This window comes from Gavia stellata, chromosome 2, assembly GCF_030936135.1.
Source record: "Gavia stellata isolate bGavSte3 chromosome 2, bGavSte3.hap2, whole genome shotgun sequence".
NCBI classification, from domain to species: Eukaryota; Metazoa; Chordata; class Aves; order Gaviiformes; family Gaviidae; genus Gavia; species Gavia stellata.
The window spans coordinates 54,526,426-54,545,932 of record NC_082595.1 but is presented as its reverse complement, the minus strand read 5'-3'; the positions used below and the strand labels follow the sequence as shown (position 1 = coordinate 54,545,932).

At 42.9% G+C, this 19,507-nt stretch overlaps 1 protein-coding gene across 1 annotated transcript in view; it reads left to right on the top strand.

Moving 5' to 3' along the window:
- The window catches only part of NKAIN2 (sodium/potassium transporting ATPase interacting 2), a 545,680-nt gene extending 528,673 nt beyond the window's left edge, over positions 1-17,007 (top strand). Inside the window, exon 6 of the mRNA XM_059835455.1 lies at positions 16,922-17,007. Within this exon, the coding sequence (XP_059691438.1) occupies positions 16,922-17,007 (86 nt within the window). The remainder of the gene's footprint in view (positions 1-16,921) is intronic.
- The last annotated feature ends 2,500 nt before the right edge of the window (positions 17,008-19,507 follow it).

The following is a 19,507-nucleotide window of genomic DNA, read 5'->3' as shown; positions in this document are numbered from 1 at the left end:
GCTGGGTGCACCGGAGCTGAATTGCAGCACCCATCTCCAAGGGTCAGACAAGGGTGTCTTTTCCCCAGCTACTTCTCTAGTTGGTGGTTTGTCACTCCCAAAGGTCCCTTTTGCATCACGTTCCCTGTAGCTGCATAGGGAGGAGGAACTCCGAGGCTCGAAGCATCTTGGGTCTCCATCCGGGAAAGACGAGGGAGGAGGGGTGCCCCACGGGGCTGCTGCCGACTCAATGCTCTCCTCTTCGCTATTGCCACTGGTATGCCTAAGCCATTGTCATTCTTACCTTATTAGCATTATTAGCTGCAGCAATTAAAAATAAAGCATGAAAATGTCAGCAACGATCATTACTTGGAGGCATTCAACAGCTGTAAACTTATTGGAGCTCCTCATTTGTTTTCCAAAATCGTATTAGGCCTGCATTTTTCAAAGGCTGCACATTATTTTTAATAACACTGAAATGTTCATTTAATGTCCATTTCCTCACTAGCAATTTGGCTCCCTGCTATAAGCTGTTACTGCCTTACTAAAAGAAAATTCAATGTATTTTTGAAAATGTTATTAAATATACAGATATTTTGTGGAAAACCCTGGAATGTAAGCAATAAAACAGCATCCTCCTGGGGCTTTTTGCCTGTAAGCAATTAAAAAAGAAACCTGGGTTACTGAAGTGGGAATTCTGCACTCCCCTTGCAGGTTCTGTCGAGGGAAAGGGGACTGGCTTGTTATTAGAGGGACACCTTTAGCTGGGAAGGAACCCCAGCCTAGAGAAAACCATCAATTCAGTCTGTGTCCCATAGTGAAATCTTAATCCAGAAGGCTCTCTTGCAGACCCAGACAGGGAGAAGAAACAGCATTTACCTATCATAACACAATGCCAAAGCAATCAGAGAATAAACATGGCCTGTCTGACTGTTCCCTGAGTATCATGAGGTACAACCTTTGTACTGTCTCACACTAGCAGGGATCCAACTTGCACACACACTATCTTGTTTTATCTTGGCATTGTTGCAAACTGCAAAGCAAAAGAAATCGCAACTGGGTTAGAAAGGTTTTTGCTGCATAATCCCTTGAGCCCAGCTTTTGGGGAGGTCTGGCACAGAAGCAAAGCTCTAGATAACCCTTTAAAATTATTTCACACCCCTTATAAAAGCTTGAATTCAAGATTCTATTTGAATTACTGAAAACATTCAGGAAGACAATACCCCAAATAGGGAATATCTACTGGTGAGCAATACAGCATAGCAATTATGTACCAATAAACTCAGTGCCAAACAGCAATCCACTCTGGGATCTTAGGCCTGACCTGGGAAGTACGAAGATGATGACAAATTTTTTCATTTAAAAGACAAAATTAAATTCATTAGTTGTGACAGATGTGAAATTTTGACAAACATATGGGAGAGGTAGAAAAGCCTTTTATTTTTAGCTCTGTTACAGGCTGCCTTCCACCTCTGGGCAGGTTATTTAACCTCTCCATACTTCTGTTTCCCATATTTAAAATGGGAAATAATGACAGGGACAAACTCACAGGCGTGTTGCTTCATGACTTTGAGCTTCTGGGATGAAAGGCACTATTGAAGTGCAGAATATGCTCAGGTATCACTTTATTGCTATGCCAAATGCTTTTCACAATCTGCTTAGCGAGACGTTACAGAGAAAGAATACCTCGGCTTCCATCCCTGCTTAAAAATCCCTAAAACAAAGGCAAAGAGAAACCGGTAGCAAACGTTCAGCTATTAATTCTGCTTCTTTATTTCCCTTCGCATTTTGTGGTGAATATGGCTGTAAATTCTGAGACTATCAGGACAGGAGAAAGATAGGAAGGAAGCAGAAACTAAGGCTGAGGGAGATGGCTGAAGATGACTGCATCCATCTTTCTGCATCAGGGCTGGCCTTGAATATATCTCTGGAGGTTGCTGTCCTGGGTAGCCTGGCAGGTCTCGTCCCCCCAGTTAAAAGGTGACACCACAGCTGCAGTGTAAGCTGCAGCCCTACCAAGGCAGCATTATCTGTTACGCTAGTGTAACACAACACAAGATAGGAGGTACCAGGTCTATCCAGCCCAAGATCCAATAACCAGCAATGAAGAACCTCTGATGCGTACTGTAATACTTATTTGCCCTATAGGCATATAAGAACACAGCAAGTTTGTGGTTCCCCAAAAATCCTGGCAGTAATTTGCAGTTCAGGGACTTCCTTAGCCAGAAGTGGTCTCAAGTATTTCGTTGCCCACAATGGTCTTTTCTTCCTGAAAGTGTACTCCTATGGTTTTTATCAAACACAGCCTCCCAAGAGAAGGAGTTCCAGCACCTCATCTAAACATTTGGTTAGTTTTGCACCTACCATTTGTGTAACGTATCCTGCGTCTTTCTCTGGAAAACAACAGTCATTCCATCTTCACCTTTTGCATCTTCATCTTTTTTTGTGCTGCCACAGGTTTTATAGACCATCATCAACTGCCTCCCTCAGCTGATGTGGGAATATTACAGAACCTGTGATCACTTTTTGGTAGTTGGGAAGGGGTTTCTGCATCTTCAAACCCTTTACATCGTTGAAATAATAGAAGCGGAATCTGTCATAAAGGAATAGCAGTATCATGAGGAGAAACATATTTGCATTTTTGGGCCCCTCACTGATGCCACAAAAAGTCAAGGATAATATTCGTATCACATACCTACAGCCTCATGTAATTAGGCCTGCAGTTAAAACTAACAATCAAGATTTCCTCCACAGTCAATGGAGGCAGGGATGTAACTCCAAAGAGCAATTTGCCCTATATGTGGTAGACACCTCTCTCACGACAGGGTGAATCACTGGTCTGACTTGTTTGGTTAATGCTAAGGAGAGCCTAGGCAATCTGCAGAGGGAACATAGGAGCAAATAAGCGTAGGAACAAATACAAGCCAATATTTAAAACACAGTTGTTCAGCTGTTGAACAGGTCATTCACAAATGAGAATTCAATGAACAGGCTACAAAAGCTGAAGCTACAGCTTGTTTTTGTTCAGCTGCACTCTCCAATTCATAGCCTGTGGCTAAATTAGAAGCTTTTTCCATTTACTTGTTTCATTTAGTGTGGTGACTGCTACATGAACTAAGTAAACCAAAGGGAGGGAAATGGGATGCCTTTGGCTGTCAGGATGCTGATCCCAGGGTACTGCCTCATGCTTGTCATCCTAAAGAGAGCTGTCTTGGAGAGCTGCAGTGCCACCAGGAACATTTAGGAAATTCCCTGAGATGCCTGTACAGCATCAACCTTTTGCACATATCAATAGCTGCCTCCTGTGTCATTATTTCTAGTCATGTCCTGTCTTGGAGGGGACCTTTCCCAGAGCAGAAGGCTGGTGTTGAGCATCTCATTCTCACTGGTGCAGAGCGCAGGCGCTCCGCGTCCCACAAGGCGTGCTGGCTGGTTAGAAAGCACAGGCTGAAAATGTCTGAGCTGCAGAGTGTGAGGCTGAAGAGCAGCGGGGAAAGCCTATGGCAGGAAGATATGACAACTGAAACTGGCTGCGTTTGAGATGCAAATGGACCTGAGTGGTCCAAGGTGTCATAGGGCTTGGCAGATGTTACACAGCCTGGTCTGTGATGATTTGGCACTGCACTGCAGAGAGAGAAACAAACTTAAAGCTCAGAGGAGGTGCAGTTTGTTTAAATAATACCAAGTAATTAGTCTGAAGACAAAATCAGTGATGGCATTTTATAATTACAATTAATTTAAAGGTTAATATCCTTTGGTGCTAAACTCTTATTTAAAATATTTACCAGGAAAGGAAATTAGGATGTTACTATCTAGATGCATAGAATGCTTCTGGGAATCCATGCCTATTATCACTAGAAAATTAGGTTAGACTCAAAGCGGGAATTTCAATTCATTTTAGTGTATAATAGATGGTGGTCAGGGCCTTGAGTCAGAAGGGTTGCTTAGGGTAGACTGTACGATTTGCATTTTCTTTGTTTGTGGGATTAATTGCAAATGTTTCCAACAAAAGGGCTGGGTTTATACATGAACAAGCTTGACATGAAAAGAAAATTGGTTATGGATTGCTGCCTTCATAACTAATGAAGTTGATGTTCAAGGAATCCCTAGGAGACAGGGCTGTGGTATGAGGCAAATACATAAATAAAATCACACGGAAGAAAATGGTGGTGTTGCTGGCTCCATCTATGATAATTTCTCTTCTCCCTCGCTGTCTTCCCTGTCACTCCCCTTGCATCCATCACCACCTCCTGTGGGGATTGTCAACCTCAAGTTTAAAAAATGTCTAAATAACAGCATAGAGCTTGAAGGAAGTAACATTTCCATTCCAGCAGCTCATCACAACGGGATAATGCTTCGTAAAATCAATGCATTGTAACAGCCAGGGGGATATACTTACCTTGCATTATTTTTTTGAACTATTCACCACCCATGTTTTACCTTTTCAAGAAAGACAAGTTGCAGAAGTATTGGAAAAGATCCGCACATGTGAAAAGGGAATGAAGAGTTAACATCTCTTTTATGAAGAAAGATACATTTCATACCAAAACGTTTTGAAAACATTGTCTTGTCATGAACTAATTGTTTCAGGAGGGGAACACAAAGAAGTCCAGATCATGAAACAATGTCCCACTCATTTATGTCAAACCGGTAGCAGAAATGAGGTAGTGACTAGTGATAGTTCTGACAAGAAAAGCTGCAGATGATTTGAAGAGATGCTCAGGTTGTTGCCGCAGCTGAGTAGGACGTGGTCTTCCTGGCCATGAAAATGTTTTGACGTTTAAAAGTAAACAAAACTCATATTCAAAATCAGGAAAAATCAGCAAAATCTGAGACTCTCCACAAGCTGAAAATTGCATGGAAAGTGGTTTCAGGCAGACCGTCTTGTTTTGTTTTGATGCCAGTGAAAGGCTTCATTTTGATGCGAGTCATTTGTTGCTACTTTGCACTGAATATGGAGGGCAGGCTTTGGAGGTAAGCCCTCCTGCTCTGTGCCCGAGGGAGCATCTCCTCCTTTGCCCTGACAGAGGGAGGGCAGCTCCGACCCCATTGAGCGCAGGTAGAGGAGCAGCCCACAGGCGGCCCTGCGGGTCTGCTGGCCCCCTTCCCCACCCCGGTTTCCCAGACTCTAAGGGCAGCTGGCTGCCTCCTTGGGGGTTCAGCCAAAACGAGCGGGTGTAATAGCGCAGGTCCTGGCCAGCCAAGCTCAGTCTGGACTGAAGGACAGATGCATCTTGGAGAGGAGCAGTGATGAGCTGCTGCGGGTGGACTAGACTCATTAACCATTTCCAGTGGCCCTGAAAAGGACACCTGCCCACAGCTTCTTAGTGTCTTCCCTGCTGATACAGTCAACATGAGCTCCTCGCAGTTTCCTACATGCCTGGGACATAGCTTTGTACTAAATTATTTTTATCAGCATGCCTTCTGTTAAAGTTTTCCTTACTACTTTTCCTTTTAAATATCTAGATAGGTCTTCATTAGTATTGGATTGTTAACTTTCATAGATTTGGGCCTTAATTCTCCACTTTGTTGCACCTACTAATGACTCTTATTCTAATTTATTAGTGTGGTGGTCACACTTGGAGGCCACTGCCCCAGGCATTTTCTTTTTCCTTGTTTTTTCTTTTTTACTCTCTTTATTGCTTGCCCCTAGCAATGATAGACTAAGAACAATTTTTCCTAACGGTTCATTTGATAACTTGTATGATCATTCAGTCTCCCCCACATTTTCTTTAATTCTTAGAACGATTTCTCAGTCAAAAACTATTTCAAGGCTATTTTTTTTGCTCAGTACTCAAGCATGAACATTTGAAAGCAAATGGCTATTATCCAGCAGTGTCCAGGTCTGTCCAGTTTAGAAAAATAATATATTCTTCAGACTATTAATGTTCTCATAGCTGAGTGGAGGTCTTTTACAGACTCTTTACTGAGCATTGGAAAAGCCCCACTGCAAGCTTGGACAAGCCTTGAAAAGCCTTGCAGGGGTCAAGCAACAGTCTACCTCACTGCAACCTTATTTCCAGGTCTATAAGCTTGACAGGTGGCTCACTGCATTTATCAGCTACAAAAAGCATCACTGACCATTTCAGTCCAGTATATCTCATTGCTGCAGTTATGATCCAGCCAATTCCTCCTGGCCTCTGGCTCTTGTTCTTGCCTGCCCTTTCCCTGGTCCCTGTTTCTGCCTTCAGCTGCCAAAGCCTCACTTGTGCGTCCCAGCCCTTGGTTGATTACTCCTAGCTGCTTTCACCCTGGCTCCTTTCTGCTCAGCCATGACCCTGGTTCCCACCTCCCTGACATGGTTGCTGCAGCTGGCCAGCCCTGCCTTGCTGAGGCATTGCTCCATAGCATAGTCTTCCTCGCCTCCTGTCCTGAGGCTCAGCTGCTGACCAGACTCCTTCTCCACCTGGGAGTCTGAGATGCATTTTAGCTTCTCAAATTTCTGGACCCTCAGCATCATTCATCACACAGAATCACAGAATCATTAAGGTTGGAAAAGACCTTTAAGATCATCAAGTCCAACCATCAACCCAACACCACCATGCCCACTAAACCATATCCCACAATGCCACGTCCACATGTTCCTTGAACACCTCCAGGGAGGGTGACTCCACCACCTCCCTGGGCAGCCTGTTCCAATGCTTCACCACTTTCTCAGTAAAGAAATTTTTCCTAATACTCAGCCTGAACCTCCCCTGGCACAACTTGAGGCCATTTCTTCTTGTTCTGTCACTCATCACTTGGGAGAAGAGACCAACACCCATCTCTCTGCAACCCCCTTTCAGGTAATTGTAGAGAGCGATAAGGTCTCCCCTCAGCCTCCTCTTCTCCAGACTGAACAACCCCAGTTCCCTCAGCCGCTCCTCATCAGACTTGTGCTCCAGACCCCTCACCAGCTTCGTCGCCCTTCTCTGGACACGCTCCAGCACCTCAATGTCCTTCTTGTAGTGAGGGGCCCAAAACTGAACACAGTGTTCGAGGTGTGGCCTCAGCAGCACCGAGTACAGAGGCACCATCACCTCCCTATTCCTTCTGGCCACACTATTTCTGATACAGGCCAGGATGCCGTTGGCCTTCTTGGCCACCTGGGCACAGTGTTGGCTCGTATTCAGATGGCTGTCAATCAACACCCCCAGGTCCTTTTCCGTCGGGCAGCTTTCCAGCCACTCATCCCCAAGCCTGTAGCATTGCATGGGGTTGTTGTGACCCAAGTGCAGGACCCGGCACTTGGCCTTATTGAACCTCACACACTTGGCCTGGGCCCATCGATCCAGCCTGTCCAGATCCCTCTGCAGAGCCTTCCGACCCTCGAGCAGATCAACACTCCCACCCAACTTGGTGTCATCTGCAAACTTGCTGAGGGAGCACTCAATCCCCTCATCCAGATCATCAATAAAGATATTAAACAAGACCGGCCCCAAAACTGAGCCCTGGGGGACTCCGCTTGTGACCGGCCACCAACTGGATTTCACTCCATTCACCACAACTCTCTGGGCTCGGCCGTCCAGCCAGTTTTTAACCCAGCGAAGAGTGCACCTGTCTAAGCCACGAGTCGCCAGCTTCTCCAGGAGAATACTGTGGGGGACAGTGTCAAAGGCTTTACTAAAGTCCGGGCAGACAACATCCACAGCCCTTCCCTCACCCACTAGGCGGGTCACCTGGTCATAGAAGGAGATCAGGTTGGTCAAGCAGGACCTGCCTCTCATGAACCCGTGCTGGCTGGGCCTGATCCCTTGGTTGTCCTGCACGTGCCCTGTGAGTGTCCTCAAGATGAACCTCTCCATAATTTCCCTGGCACCAAGGTCAGGCTGACAGGCCTGTAGTTCCCCGGATCCTCCTTCTGGCCCTTCTTGTAGATGGGTGTCACGCTGGCAAGCCTCCAGTCATCTGGGATCTCCTGGGTTAACCAGGACTGTTGATTAATGATGGAGAGTGGCTTGGCAAGCTCCTCCGCCAGCTCCCTCAGTACCCTTGGGTGGATGCCATCAGGCCCCATAGACTTGTGAGTGTCCAGGTGGCATAGCAGGTCGTTAACTGCTTCCTCCTGGATTATGGGGAGTTTATTTTGTTCTTCATCCTTGTCTTCCAGCTCAGGGAGCTGAATACCCTGAGGATACCTGGTCTGGCTGTTAAAGACTGAGGTAAAGAAGGCATTAAGTACCTCATCCTTGGTGGCAATGTTCCCCCTCCCGCATCCAATAAAGGATGGGGATTCTCCTTGGCTCTCTTTTTGTTGTTAATATATTTGTAAAAACATTTTTTGTTATCCCTTACGACCATGACCAGATTGAGCTCTAGCTGAGCTTTTGCCTTTCTAATTCTCTCTCTGCATAACCTAACGAGATCCTTGTCCGAGATCCTTGTCCTCTTCTTCAGTTGCCTGCCCCTTCTTCCAAAGGTGATAAACTCTCTCTTTTTTCCTGAGTCACAGCAAAAGCTCCCCGTTCAGCCAGGCCAGTCATCTTCCCCACCAGCTCTTCTTACAGCACATGGGCACTGCCTGCTCCTGTGCATTTAAGATTTCCTTCTTGAAGATGGTCCAGCCTTCCTGGACCCCTTTGCCCTTCAGGACCATCTCCCAAGAGACCCTCTCAACCAGTGCCCTGAAAAGGCCGAAGTCTGCCCTCCGGAAGTCCATGGTAGTGGTTTTGCTGACCCCCCTCCTTACCTCACCAAGAATTGAGAATTCTATCATTTCATGGTCACTAAGCCCAAGACGGCCTCCAACCATCACTTCTCTCCCCAGTCCTTCTCTGTTCGTAAACAGCAGGTCAAGCAGGGCACCTTCCCTGGTAGGCTCCCTTACCAGCTGTGTCAGGAGGGTATCTTCCACACACCCCAGGAACCTCCAGGACTGTTTCTTTTTGGCTGTGTTATATTTCCAGCAGACATCTGGTAAGTTGAAGTCCCCCACAAGAACAAGGGCTTGCAATTCAAAAATCCAGTGTTTTCTGCTGAGTGCAACCATGAGCTGGGAACAACCATGAGCTGGGCTCACCTTGAATGCAATATCCGCATCCCTGCTTGGTCCTAATGATAGGGAGTATCAGGTTGAGATCCCCATCAGTACCTTTGTAAGGGTGTTGACATCAGGAGGTGTTTATCAGATTTCACAAACCTGTGTACCTCACCAGTCCTACATCTTATCTCAGAAGGGCTGATCAAAGAATTAGCCAGGGGTTCAGCAGTAACAGAGACAGAAGAAGGTGCTGCAAGCCCTTATCCAACAAGAAAGATGATAAGAGGAGACGAATCTGGAGGAAAAGTCCCTGTGAAGCAAAAAATTACAGAATAATTTTGACTATTATAAAAGTAAACATCATGGAAATAGTGGCAGTGGAGCAGCGTCTGAGCTGAAAAAACTCCACTGAAATTTGTGTAGGGGTTTCCCTTTGCTGCTCCTGTGGACATCATAATGCTCAGAAATGCCATGAAGTTACAGTTTAAAAATCTGAGGTTTTAGTTTCACCTTGCAAATGGGTGAGCTAAGACCACTCACAGGCCATTACTGGCTCTTTGGCAGAAATGCAGTTCACTGCACCGCAAGAAACAGACAGAGTGTCCAAGTCCTTACGCCATTTCTTAACCCCCCCGTGCCTGCAGGAAGGACACAGCCTCATGTGTTGGCAGACGCTCCCCTTCCCCTTGCTTTTACCAGGGCTTGGTTCTATCCTGTTTTGCCAGTCTAAATCGCTGTGCACTCAGCACAAAGACCAATAACGTTTGATTATCATTGTAAAAAAACTTTATTGAGATTGTAGTCAAGCAAACCTCCCACTGTGTACTATATTGTGGAACAGCCACCAGGCCATGCTCACAGCATAAAAAGGCAGCAGCACTTAAGTGTTTGGAAGTGTCTCCACCAAATACTGAGGCAGGTAGCAGGATACTGGCAAAGCTGCAGGATCAAGGGTGTCCCCATATGTTCTTTTATATTTTTTCCCGTATGTCACTTCCAAAGTTATTAAAACCAAGCCTAATTTTACTCCCCTCCATTTTTTCTGAGTTTGGCCAGTTTTTAGCTACCAGCATTTGCGCACAGCTCTCTCTTGCCTCACATACTGACTTCTGCACCAACAGTGCCTCCAGTGATCTTATTAGCTGTAGTTTGTTTGCCATCTCCCCTCTCTCCCAGCTACGCGTGCAGTGGAGTGCCTTGCTGTGGCAGTGAAGCTTAATCACTGCATCTCCGAGTCCAGGGGCCAAGTCTTTGGCCTCCAGAGCCAGTGTACATAAGTTTAAGACCTCACATGTCAGATGTAGCACATGTACACCACGTGTTCTGTCTCTGCTATACTACACAGGAAATATGTTCAGTCATGACATGCATGTGCAAAAACCATCCATGTCCACATGCACATACTCTTCCCTGGTCAATAGCACTTTTTAAATGGTACCATCTTTATTGCGGGTAATTGTAAATTTTTAACATTATTTTAGTGTTTTAGATTAATGAATATATTTAAGGACTAGAATGATGCCAAGTACTGTACAAACATGAATGCCGGCCCTGTTTCTCGGAGCTTGCAATCTACCTATTAGACAACAGGCAACTGGTGGGTACAGGCAGAAAGTGAGCACAAAGAAACTATGAGCAAATATTATTCACTGTGGTAGACAGGAATATAAGGGCATTGGCAACCTAATTATTGCCAACAGAGCAAAGAAGAGTTTTAGGGAAAATAATGAGAGAACTTTTTGTGAAAACATTCTCACAAGGGGAGAAAATATTTGGAAATTTTAAAAGTATGGAGGTCAAGTTGGAAGCATGGGGGCAGAATTTAGAATTTAGAACTAGAAGGAGGAAAGACTGATGTGGAGTCTCTACAAAAGGCTTTAAATGTAAGAAGATTTAACTTCTACTTGATGTAATATAGAAGATGAAATCAGTAGCAGGATGCAGAGAAGAGTAACCTAGCCAAAAAGATGAGACCTGCAGCTTTTGTCTCCCTAACTCTGCATTTGGTGAGTTCAAAAGAAAGGAACAATTGTGGTGTTTGACACTGAGAGCCCTGGGTAAATCTTACAGCTCTGTCAACAGATAAAAAAGTCTTCCTCTTCAATGTGCAAAAATAAGCTTTGGAAATTAAATTGTGCACAGCCCAAACCAAAGTTGACATCTAGCTTATATCCTCAAGTGACAGGCAGGCTTGAGGATACAAGTGCCATTGTTCACTATCAAAGGTAGCAGAGAAGGTTAGGGAGGAGCAACTAAGAGTTCTGGTTTTAGCCATGCTGAACTAGAATTGGTGTTTAATTATTCATGGGTAAATATCACAAAGAGAAGCCGAGATTTCAGTTTATAAAGAAGGAGCAGAGTGAGCACAAGCCAGGTACTCAGTGACATCTCAGAGGGCCAACAGCAGCATTTGCGTTTCCAAGTGCAACTACCCCATTTACAGGAGGTGGAGAAAAATAAAAGGCAGAGGTTGCTGCTCATGGGACTCCAGCAGTGTGCTGGTGGGAGAACCATCAAGAAAGGAGATGAATGATCAGAGGAGGAAGGTGAGCACCTGCAGAGGAGAGAGAGGAGGCCAGTGAAGCAAAGGTTTCAGGAAGAAGAGAGCAGCAGCTGTGCAAAAGGTGGCTGTATGACCACGGAGAGGACCATGTGCTCTGGGTTACCGGTACCCAAATTTGGATAGGAAGAGATGATCTGACTGTGGTTCCAGCTGCGTGCAAGGGAGAGAACACAAGATGGGAGAAAATCTTCTACAGAAATGGAGGAAAATATCTCCAGAAAGTGTTTGAAAACATCAGAAGAGAGAGAGAATGAGACAAGCAGGGATAAGGGTGCGTTGATTTTTTAATGAAAGGAATTCACATGTATTTGTGTTGGGAGGGAAATGCAAAAAAAGAGAACAAGAGAAAGAATCTGTCACTGGGATAAGCAGAAGTTTTACAGGACAAAATTCCTGTGACTGTAGTAAAAGAGGAAGGGACATGAACTGTAAAAGGAGTGAAAAAGGCTGGCAAACTGAAGAAAGGAGGACTACTTTATCAGCTTGCTTATACAAGAAACGGGAGACATGGTGTGCAGAGAAACAGGTGGAGATGGGAGAAAGGAAGCAGGTGAGGAGGTGATGGAGGTGTCTGGGATGGAACTAATAAAGCTGGAGGAGCCAAGCTTCTTCATCAGGGAGATGGACAAAGTGAAGGAGGAGAGGAGGAATCAGTGACAGAAGTCACGCTCATTGCAGAATTACTACCGAGGACATTTTAAAGAAGGAGCCACAGGCAGGAAGCGGATGCTGTGGTGAAGGCAGGGTTGAGAGCTGGCAGTACATTCACTGCTGTGAGAAGCAAGACCTCATGCATCAAGGGTAGTGGTGAGATAATCAGCAAAACAAACAATAGTAGCAAAGGAACAAAAGAGAGGGCTTGAAAGCAGTCAAGAAGTCATCCACACTGCAGGTCACAGGTTAGTCAAGTACGTGGCTGTTTCCCAACCTTTCCCTTTCCTTTTCTTTGCAGATAAAGCCACTAATCTCCTTCCCCATTCCTAAACTCTATATCCTTTCATATCTAGTCTGCACTGATTTTTGCATGCCTACTAAAATGCAAGGAAAGCCATAGCGTCAGTCACATTTCTATACACATATGCCCTAAATGACTCTTTGGGTCACATGCTAAGCTAATGTAAATTATCGTTGCTTCAATGAATTCACTGAAGCTATAAATACATATATTAGCTGTGGACCTGAATCTTTATGCTTCTGTACTTATATCTTACAGAGGAAAATTCCTATAAGAATAGTGTCTAGTCATCTGGTTTCTATTCAGTATCTTTCCTTTTGCTTTCTACAGGAAGATGTTATTGCTTTTATTCCACACTGTTTCGTTTCCCTTTGTCCATCTATTGATTTCATCCTTTCATTATTTCTTGCTGCTAGTTTTTAGAGAGCCCCTTCTCCCATATGCACATCCATGCTGATGGGGTCTTCTTTGTGCATCCCAGTTTAATGGTCCCTCTATACATCACAAACTTCCAGAAATGAAAAACAAGAAATCCATTTATGCCTCTCATTCTGTCCTGATATACAATGGAGACAGTGGGGACTGTGACTGTGAGCAAAGACTGAAACTTCGCATCCCTGGGGGTACTTAGTAATATAAAATATGTCCCTATTTTGAGCCATATGTCCTGTTTGTGTTACAGTTGTAACTGCAGTCATATGCCTGACAAGACCCTTAACACCAGCAAAGGAAGAAAACACTCTGGCTGAATTTCTTGTAACACATTTTACAAATAAGTAGCACTGTTATTATCCTCTTCAAGTCCAGCTAGGAAAATAAGCATCTCAGAACCCAATATTTCAAAGGAATGGGATTCTGTGTTTGTATGTGCACGTGTGCTTTTACTAAAGCAAAACATGACAAAAGAACTACTTCTGATAACAGTGACATGAAAGATGAATGTAAAATAGAATAGTCAAAAATGTGTTTGATAGATGAGGTTAAAGACGGAAGCCTCTGCAGCGGTTCAGCTAATGAGCCTTGTTTTATTCATCTCATGTTACTGCTGCCAGGAATGTATCAGTCGTACGACACTTTTAGTGACCTTTCAGGCACAGTCAGGATAAAATGCCTGCAGAAAGGGCAGCATTTTGCATGCTTTGAGAAACTAGCTCAGAGTCCACAGGGAGCTTTTAGCACAGTCTGGACACTGCAGGCTTTGCAGTGCTGAGAAACTGCCACCATCAAGAAAACTTGCTACAAAGAAATTACTGAAATCCTTTTGTATTAGAGTTTGCTTTCTATTACCTACCTTTACCTACCTTGCAAAGTTTGTTGTTGCGTGTAAGAAGCCATTGTATGCCTACAACAAGGTCACAGCAGTACTCTCTGCCCTACCATCATTCGATTACACATGTGGGAACTTCCACCGTCGGTTGAACACAGAAATGTCTGTACAAGCTTGTCACTTGACAATCTGGCTTGTTAACACTCTGTGTTTACTCTGTACAACAGGGGAAGGACACAATGCATGCAGAGATATTCCTCATGCATCTTTCTCTCATGCCCACACAAACTCATTTTCTGAAAACAACTCTAGAATCACCCTTAAGACCTTTTGCCCCATGACTGCAAACCAGAGTATCTATGCCTGCAGCCTTCTAATAACGGTTTACTGGTTGCTTTAAGGGTCTTGGGAAGTACACAAGAAATGCAAAGCTGGGCAAATGCGTATAAGCAACATCCATAAAGTGACATTGGTTGAATCAGTGAGACATTCAGTCCAACACAGGTATTTTCTGACTTGTGTTGTCAGAGGTCAAGAGTGAGAAAAAAAAGGAAAACTGGGCAAAAGAACAACAAACAATAGCTACAGCAAAGATATGTCCATTCTTTTTGCTGCAATCTTTGTATTTGAGTAAGAGGAGGTTTATTTCCTCTCAGCCCAGCACTTCAATCAAAAATATTCCTATAGTGAATTCTTCATTCTGTGCCTATAATCTTAGTATGCTTCCAAAAACATGATCCCATTGTAATAAAGTTATTCTGATAGTTACAGACAGTGAGTAAGCAGGAAGCAACAAATGGCATTTGTCTTGATTTTAGCAAGATTTTGACCCTATGAAAGGTTTTAGGCAGGCCAGGGAAGCACTGTCCAGATGCAGTCATCATAGGTTGTGTGCAGAATTGTTTAAAAGTCTATTTGAAATTTAGTTATCAACCAGCTGGGATGACATTTCAGACAGGATCCCACTGGGACCTTGGCTAGGGAAATAATTCTCTTCATTATTTTTGTTAACAGCAAAGGTGATAGAGGAGAGAATATTTGTAAAAATTTCAGACGAAACCAGACTGGGAGGGGTACAAGCACTTGTGAAGATAGGATTAGAAGTCAAAATGATCTTGAGAAGTGGCTTGAAATTAAGAAGATGGAAGTCAATACAGACAAGTACAAAAGAACTCCTGTGGGGAAGAGTCAATCAAGTGTCTTCAGATAAAATATGGACTACTTGGCTAGACTACAGTTATTGTCAAAACATAAAAATACAGATATGGTTATTAAGCGTTTGTATGATGCCACTGAAAAAAGAAGAAAAAGAAAAAAAAACAAGAAAACCACCATATTATTCCAGGTAACATACAGAAGACCTACATGGCAGTTGTTCCAATTCGTCATGATCTGTGCACCACACTGTAAGAAAAACATAAGCAGACTGAAAAAGGATTTTCAGGCTTGGAAATCTAGAGGCTTGGAAAACATGGGCTGTGAAAAAACTTTGAAAGAACTAGGTATGCTTAAATCTGGAAAAGATGAATAGCATGAAAATAGTTTTTGAAAATGCTTAAAAGTAGTTATAAAAGAAAAAAAATGGCTCATTTGTCTTCATATCCATAGAGAGAAAAGGCCACAATGTAGAAAAGTAGTTAATTTGCAGGAAATTACATTTAAATTAGACATTAGGAAGTTAGGTGCAGGGAAAGGCAACAACGGAGAGATTATAGAACCTCCTTCATTGTAGATGTCAGAGATTAATTTAGTAAAACATCATTCTGGGATAGGAGTATACGTAATGTTGCCACAGAGCACAGAATTGGCTAAATTATTTCTGCAGGGGCCATTCTTGCCAGGGAAGAAGGTGGATGACAAGTTCAACATATCTGTGGTTGTAATGGCGACATACTGTACCGGTCCAGTCTAGTGTTTTGGTGTCTCTTTGCTTGCAAAGTAAATGGTGGACAGAGGGGTCCAGGAATTTGATTTTCTAACATGTCTGGAATGCGTGTGACTGAATTGATAAGCGTGGCACACATTGAGGGGTACCTTAGTATGAAATAACCTCATAAATGCAAGTTTTAAGGACTCCAATGACTGTGAAATTTCTCAAACCAGGGGTTATAAATTTACATTTTGTGGTTTTTATGTGAAAGTTACTGCATTTTCGATCCACAAGAAGCTATCCTCTATCAAAGAACCTTTTCTTTTTTTTTTTTTTTTTTTTGCTTTTAATGTACACAGAAACAGTCTGTCAGTAGCGGTGCCCAGATCTGTGAAAAATACACTTCCATACCTGTACTCTTTGGCCCTTTCCTACCAAAGCAAAGTCAAATTCACATCTGCTATGTAAGAGACAGTATTTCAGGTATGAGAGCTGGCCACAAATAACCTCGAAAAGCCAATAGTTGGGTCTCCTGGTGCAAAGGAAGCAAAGGGTGCACTTTTACCTGTATAAAGAAAGTGTTATAGCAGAGAAACAGGGGTCTCAGGCTCAGATGAGACTGAATTGCCCTGGAAATTGTTTACAATAAACATGAGAAGACCATCGGGAACTGGCAGTGGTGTGAATTAATAAATAACTCCTACCCTACAACCTTCCTGCAGACCCGCAGTGCCTTGAGAGAAATGCTGGTTTCCTTAGATCTGTGAAGCCTCATCTCTGAAGCTCATATGAATTGTTCCAAACCTCTGTTCATGCATTTCAACCCAAATGTCAAAGCAGGGAATCAGAGAAACTTCTGTCTCTCAGACAGAGTCAGATCAATGTGCTCTCTCCTCTACATCACTGAACCACAGTATGACAGCAAGCCAGACACACTAATCACAGTCAGAAGCAATGCATTCATGCCAATAAATAAATGGTTTTCAGCATTTGTAATATCTGAATAACATGTTGTTTTGTACTCCAGTGAGGCAGTCTACTTGAAAAAGGGGGATGTGGGGCTATTTCTGATAGGCAGATGGCTGTTATAAATCCCTTATTGTCTTTCTGTGATTTTAAAATTAATTTGATTTTAAAATTAGAAAAGGGAGTTTGCCTTTCTCTGCTTTTTTTACCTTTTTCCTGCATCTCCACAGTTAGCTGGTCTAATTTTAACAGATTATTACGGGGTCTGCCAAAAGTAATCTGTGTGCTGGGTGGTTCTTGAATGATAGTGCCTATCACTTCTGAAAAGATTTGCTAATGAAAGCAATTTCCCCACCTTTCAGTTGATTTCATAGGTGGATTTGACTCTTACGGCTATCAAGGTCCACAGAAGACATCTCATTTACAGCTACAGCCCATGTATATGTAAGTACTTAACTTCTGAGATATTCTGCAGAGTGGCAGGCTGATATTAAAGGAACATTAAGCTGAAAGATGACGTGACTTAAAAATTCAGAATAGGTAGAAGCCTTTTTTTTTGAGACTGAATTCGTGCTACACTTAAGCATCAACATTACTCTTCTGTTGAATTATAATGATTTCTCATGGCAGGATATAATGTGTCACAGTTGTTTAAATAACATCCAGCTCTCACCTCATTTTCCCCCATTTTCATTCAAGCAGTTTCCACTCAACAGCAATGAGAATTCGGTTTAGTAAAAACATAGTCAAATCTGACAAAACTTGGTTGCAAAAAAGTGGGTTTTATTAAATTTTATCAGAAGTTCAGCAACTTGCTAATTTAGTGGGTGCATTTAGCATTTGTCTTACCAGCACATCTGTTCACTGAGGCACCTCTGTACTTCATTTCCAGTCTCCACATTAAAAAAAAGAAAAGAAGTAACAACACATGGCTTTTAAAACCAATTTGAATAGAAGACAATATTCTACCTAACCAGTGAGAGTGACAACTCCACCTACTGCCTAGAAGTGCAGCCTGATATATTTGGGGATTAAATGGGTAATCAAATCTCAGCATATACACACAGCTGGAGTACATTCACACTAGAGCTAACACCCAACCATAGACCAGTCTAGGAATAATCATCTCCAAGTATGTCTTGCACTCATGCCAGCTGCAATTCAGACCAGTCCTGACTGCCCAGATAAATCTTACCTCACTGCTGCAGCCTATTGAAATGTTTTTTATTTACCATCACTGGCCTACACGGTAAAAGCACAGCACAGACCAGCTCACAAAGAGGCAACATTTATTTTTTTCCTTTGTTTCTCTTCTGAACACTTCTTTTGTGGAAAAGAACTGAATACGGGCAAACACTATCCATCCCAACATACACTTCCGTTCACCCTTGAATGTAATTTCTTTTCTTCTGATTAGTGGAATCAAGTCTGCTAATGGATTAGTGGATTTTTGCATGGAACTGGCATTTACTCCTTTATCAGCGGTACAATCAATTCTGTGGTAGTGCTTAGGATTGGGCCCTTTGGGAGCTTTGCTAGGAGCTTTTTAATAATCCCAAATTACAATAGTGCATATCTCCAATGCCATCTTAACTTCAGCTTCCCATCTGTCTGTGCTCAAGTAAAGATTTTTCACCTGCACTTTTGGCACAGTGCTGTGCATTTAGAAAATGTTATTTCCTTCCTAGTATTATGTGTGGCTCATAGGTACTTAGAACAATTCTAATCCTATTTCTTTCTCAGTATACCATACCTTGTCATCAACATATGGAGTCCTCTAGCTGAGATATTATCCCATTTTCTTTATGCTCTCAGCGTTTCTTCCAGAACAGCAGATTGCATTTACTGAGCATCTTCATACAGACTGGAAAGAAAGCTAGACCTGTGGAAAAAAAGAAGGCAATATTTTTAAACTTGTAGCTGAGACAAATAGATATATGATTAATCCATGTAAACTGTGTTCCGCCTTATTTCAATGCTGCTTTCTCACTGGAGTATAGGTGATTTCACTGTCTTAACTGAGAGACAGAAATCAGTATGTAAGCTGATGTTTTGTCCAATCAACCCACAAAAGTATTGCCATGTCTTAGCCACAGTCAAAGACACTTCATGTTTCCCTCTGACTGTATAGTATGTGACAAGGTTCTCTAGAATTGCTATAGTCTGTCCTTAAGAGACTTTTACAGCATTTAGTAATAGCTTTCTGTTATTTACAGCTGAGGTGCACCAGGAACACATGCATATGTATTCACACTGCAGTTGCTCTGTACATGTAGGCAGACCATTAGGTAGAGGAGTGACTAATTCGAATGTCAAATTAATCAAGCCATGGTTTGATCTGCTTGTAGCACTATTTACAGCAATATTACGTACTGGAAATCAAAACACACTGATATGATAACAGCAGGCCATACTCAATGTTTTAAAGCTTTATTTGTTGAGAGGAAGGGTTTGGTTCCCTAGGAATCTTGTTCAGCAAAGAACATAAGTCTTAGCCTCCATAGTATTCAAGAAGAGAAACAAAAAATACAGGACTTTACATTACTCTCTGGCCAATGTCACCTGCACTTTACAATGCTCAGCATCTCTAGGGGATGAGTAAAAGATTAGAATCATTTAACATAGAAAGGGAGAGGCGAGGCAAGGCAAGGGATGGAGAGGACAGACCTGCTTTATTGAGTCCATTGCCATACTCACACGACTGTCCAAGGTATAATCATATCCATCCAGGATACAACTATACCCATACATATCCATATAGCTGTATTCATATAACTATTTCCACTATTTCCACTATTTCCCATGTCTTTGAATCCATAGGCAGTGGAGGATGTATTAAGCAACATCCTGTCTAATTCCTGCAAAAGATCAAGAAATTATAAAGACAGCTAGTTGCTACCTCTGCATCCTCTACTATTCAGGCTCACATTGGGTGCAACTCATGTGGA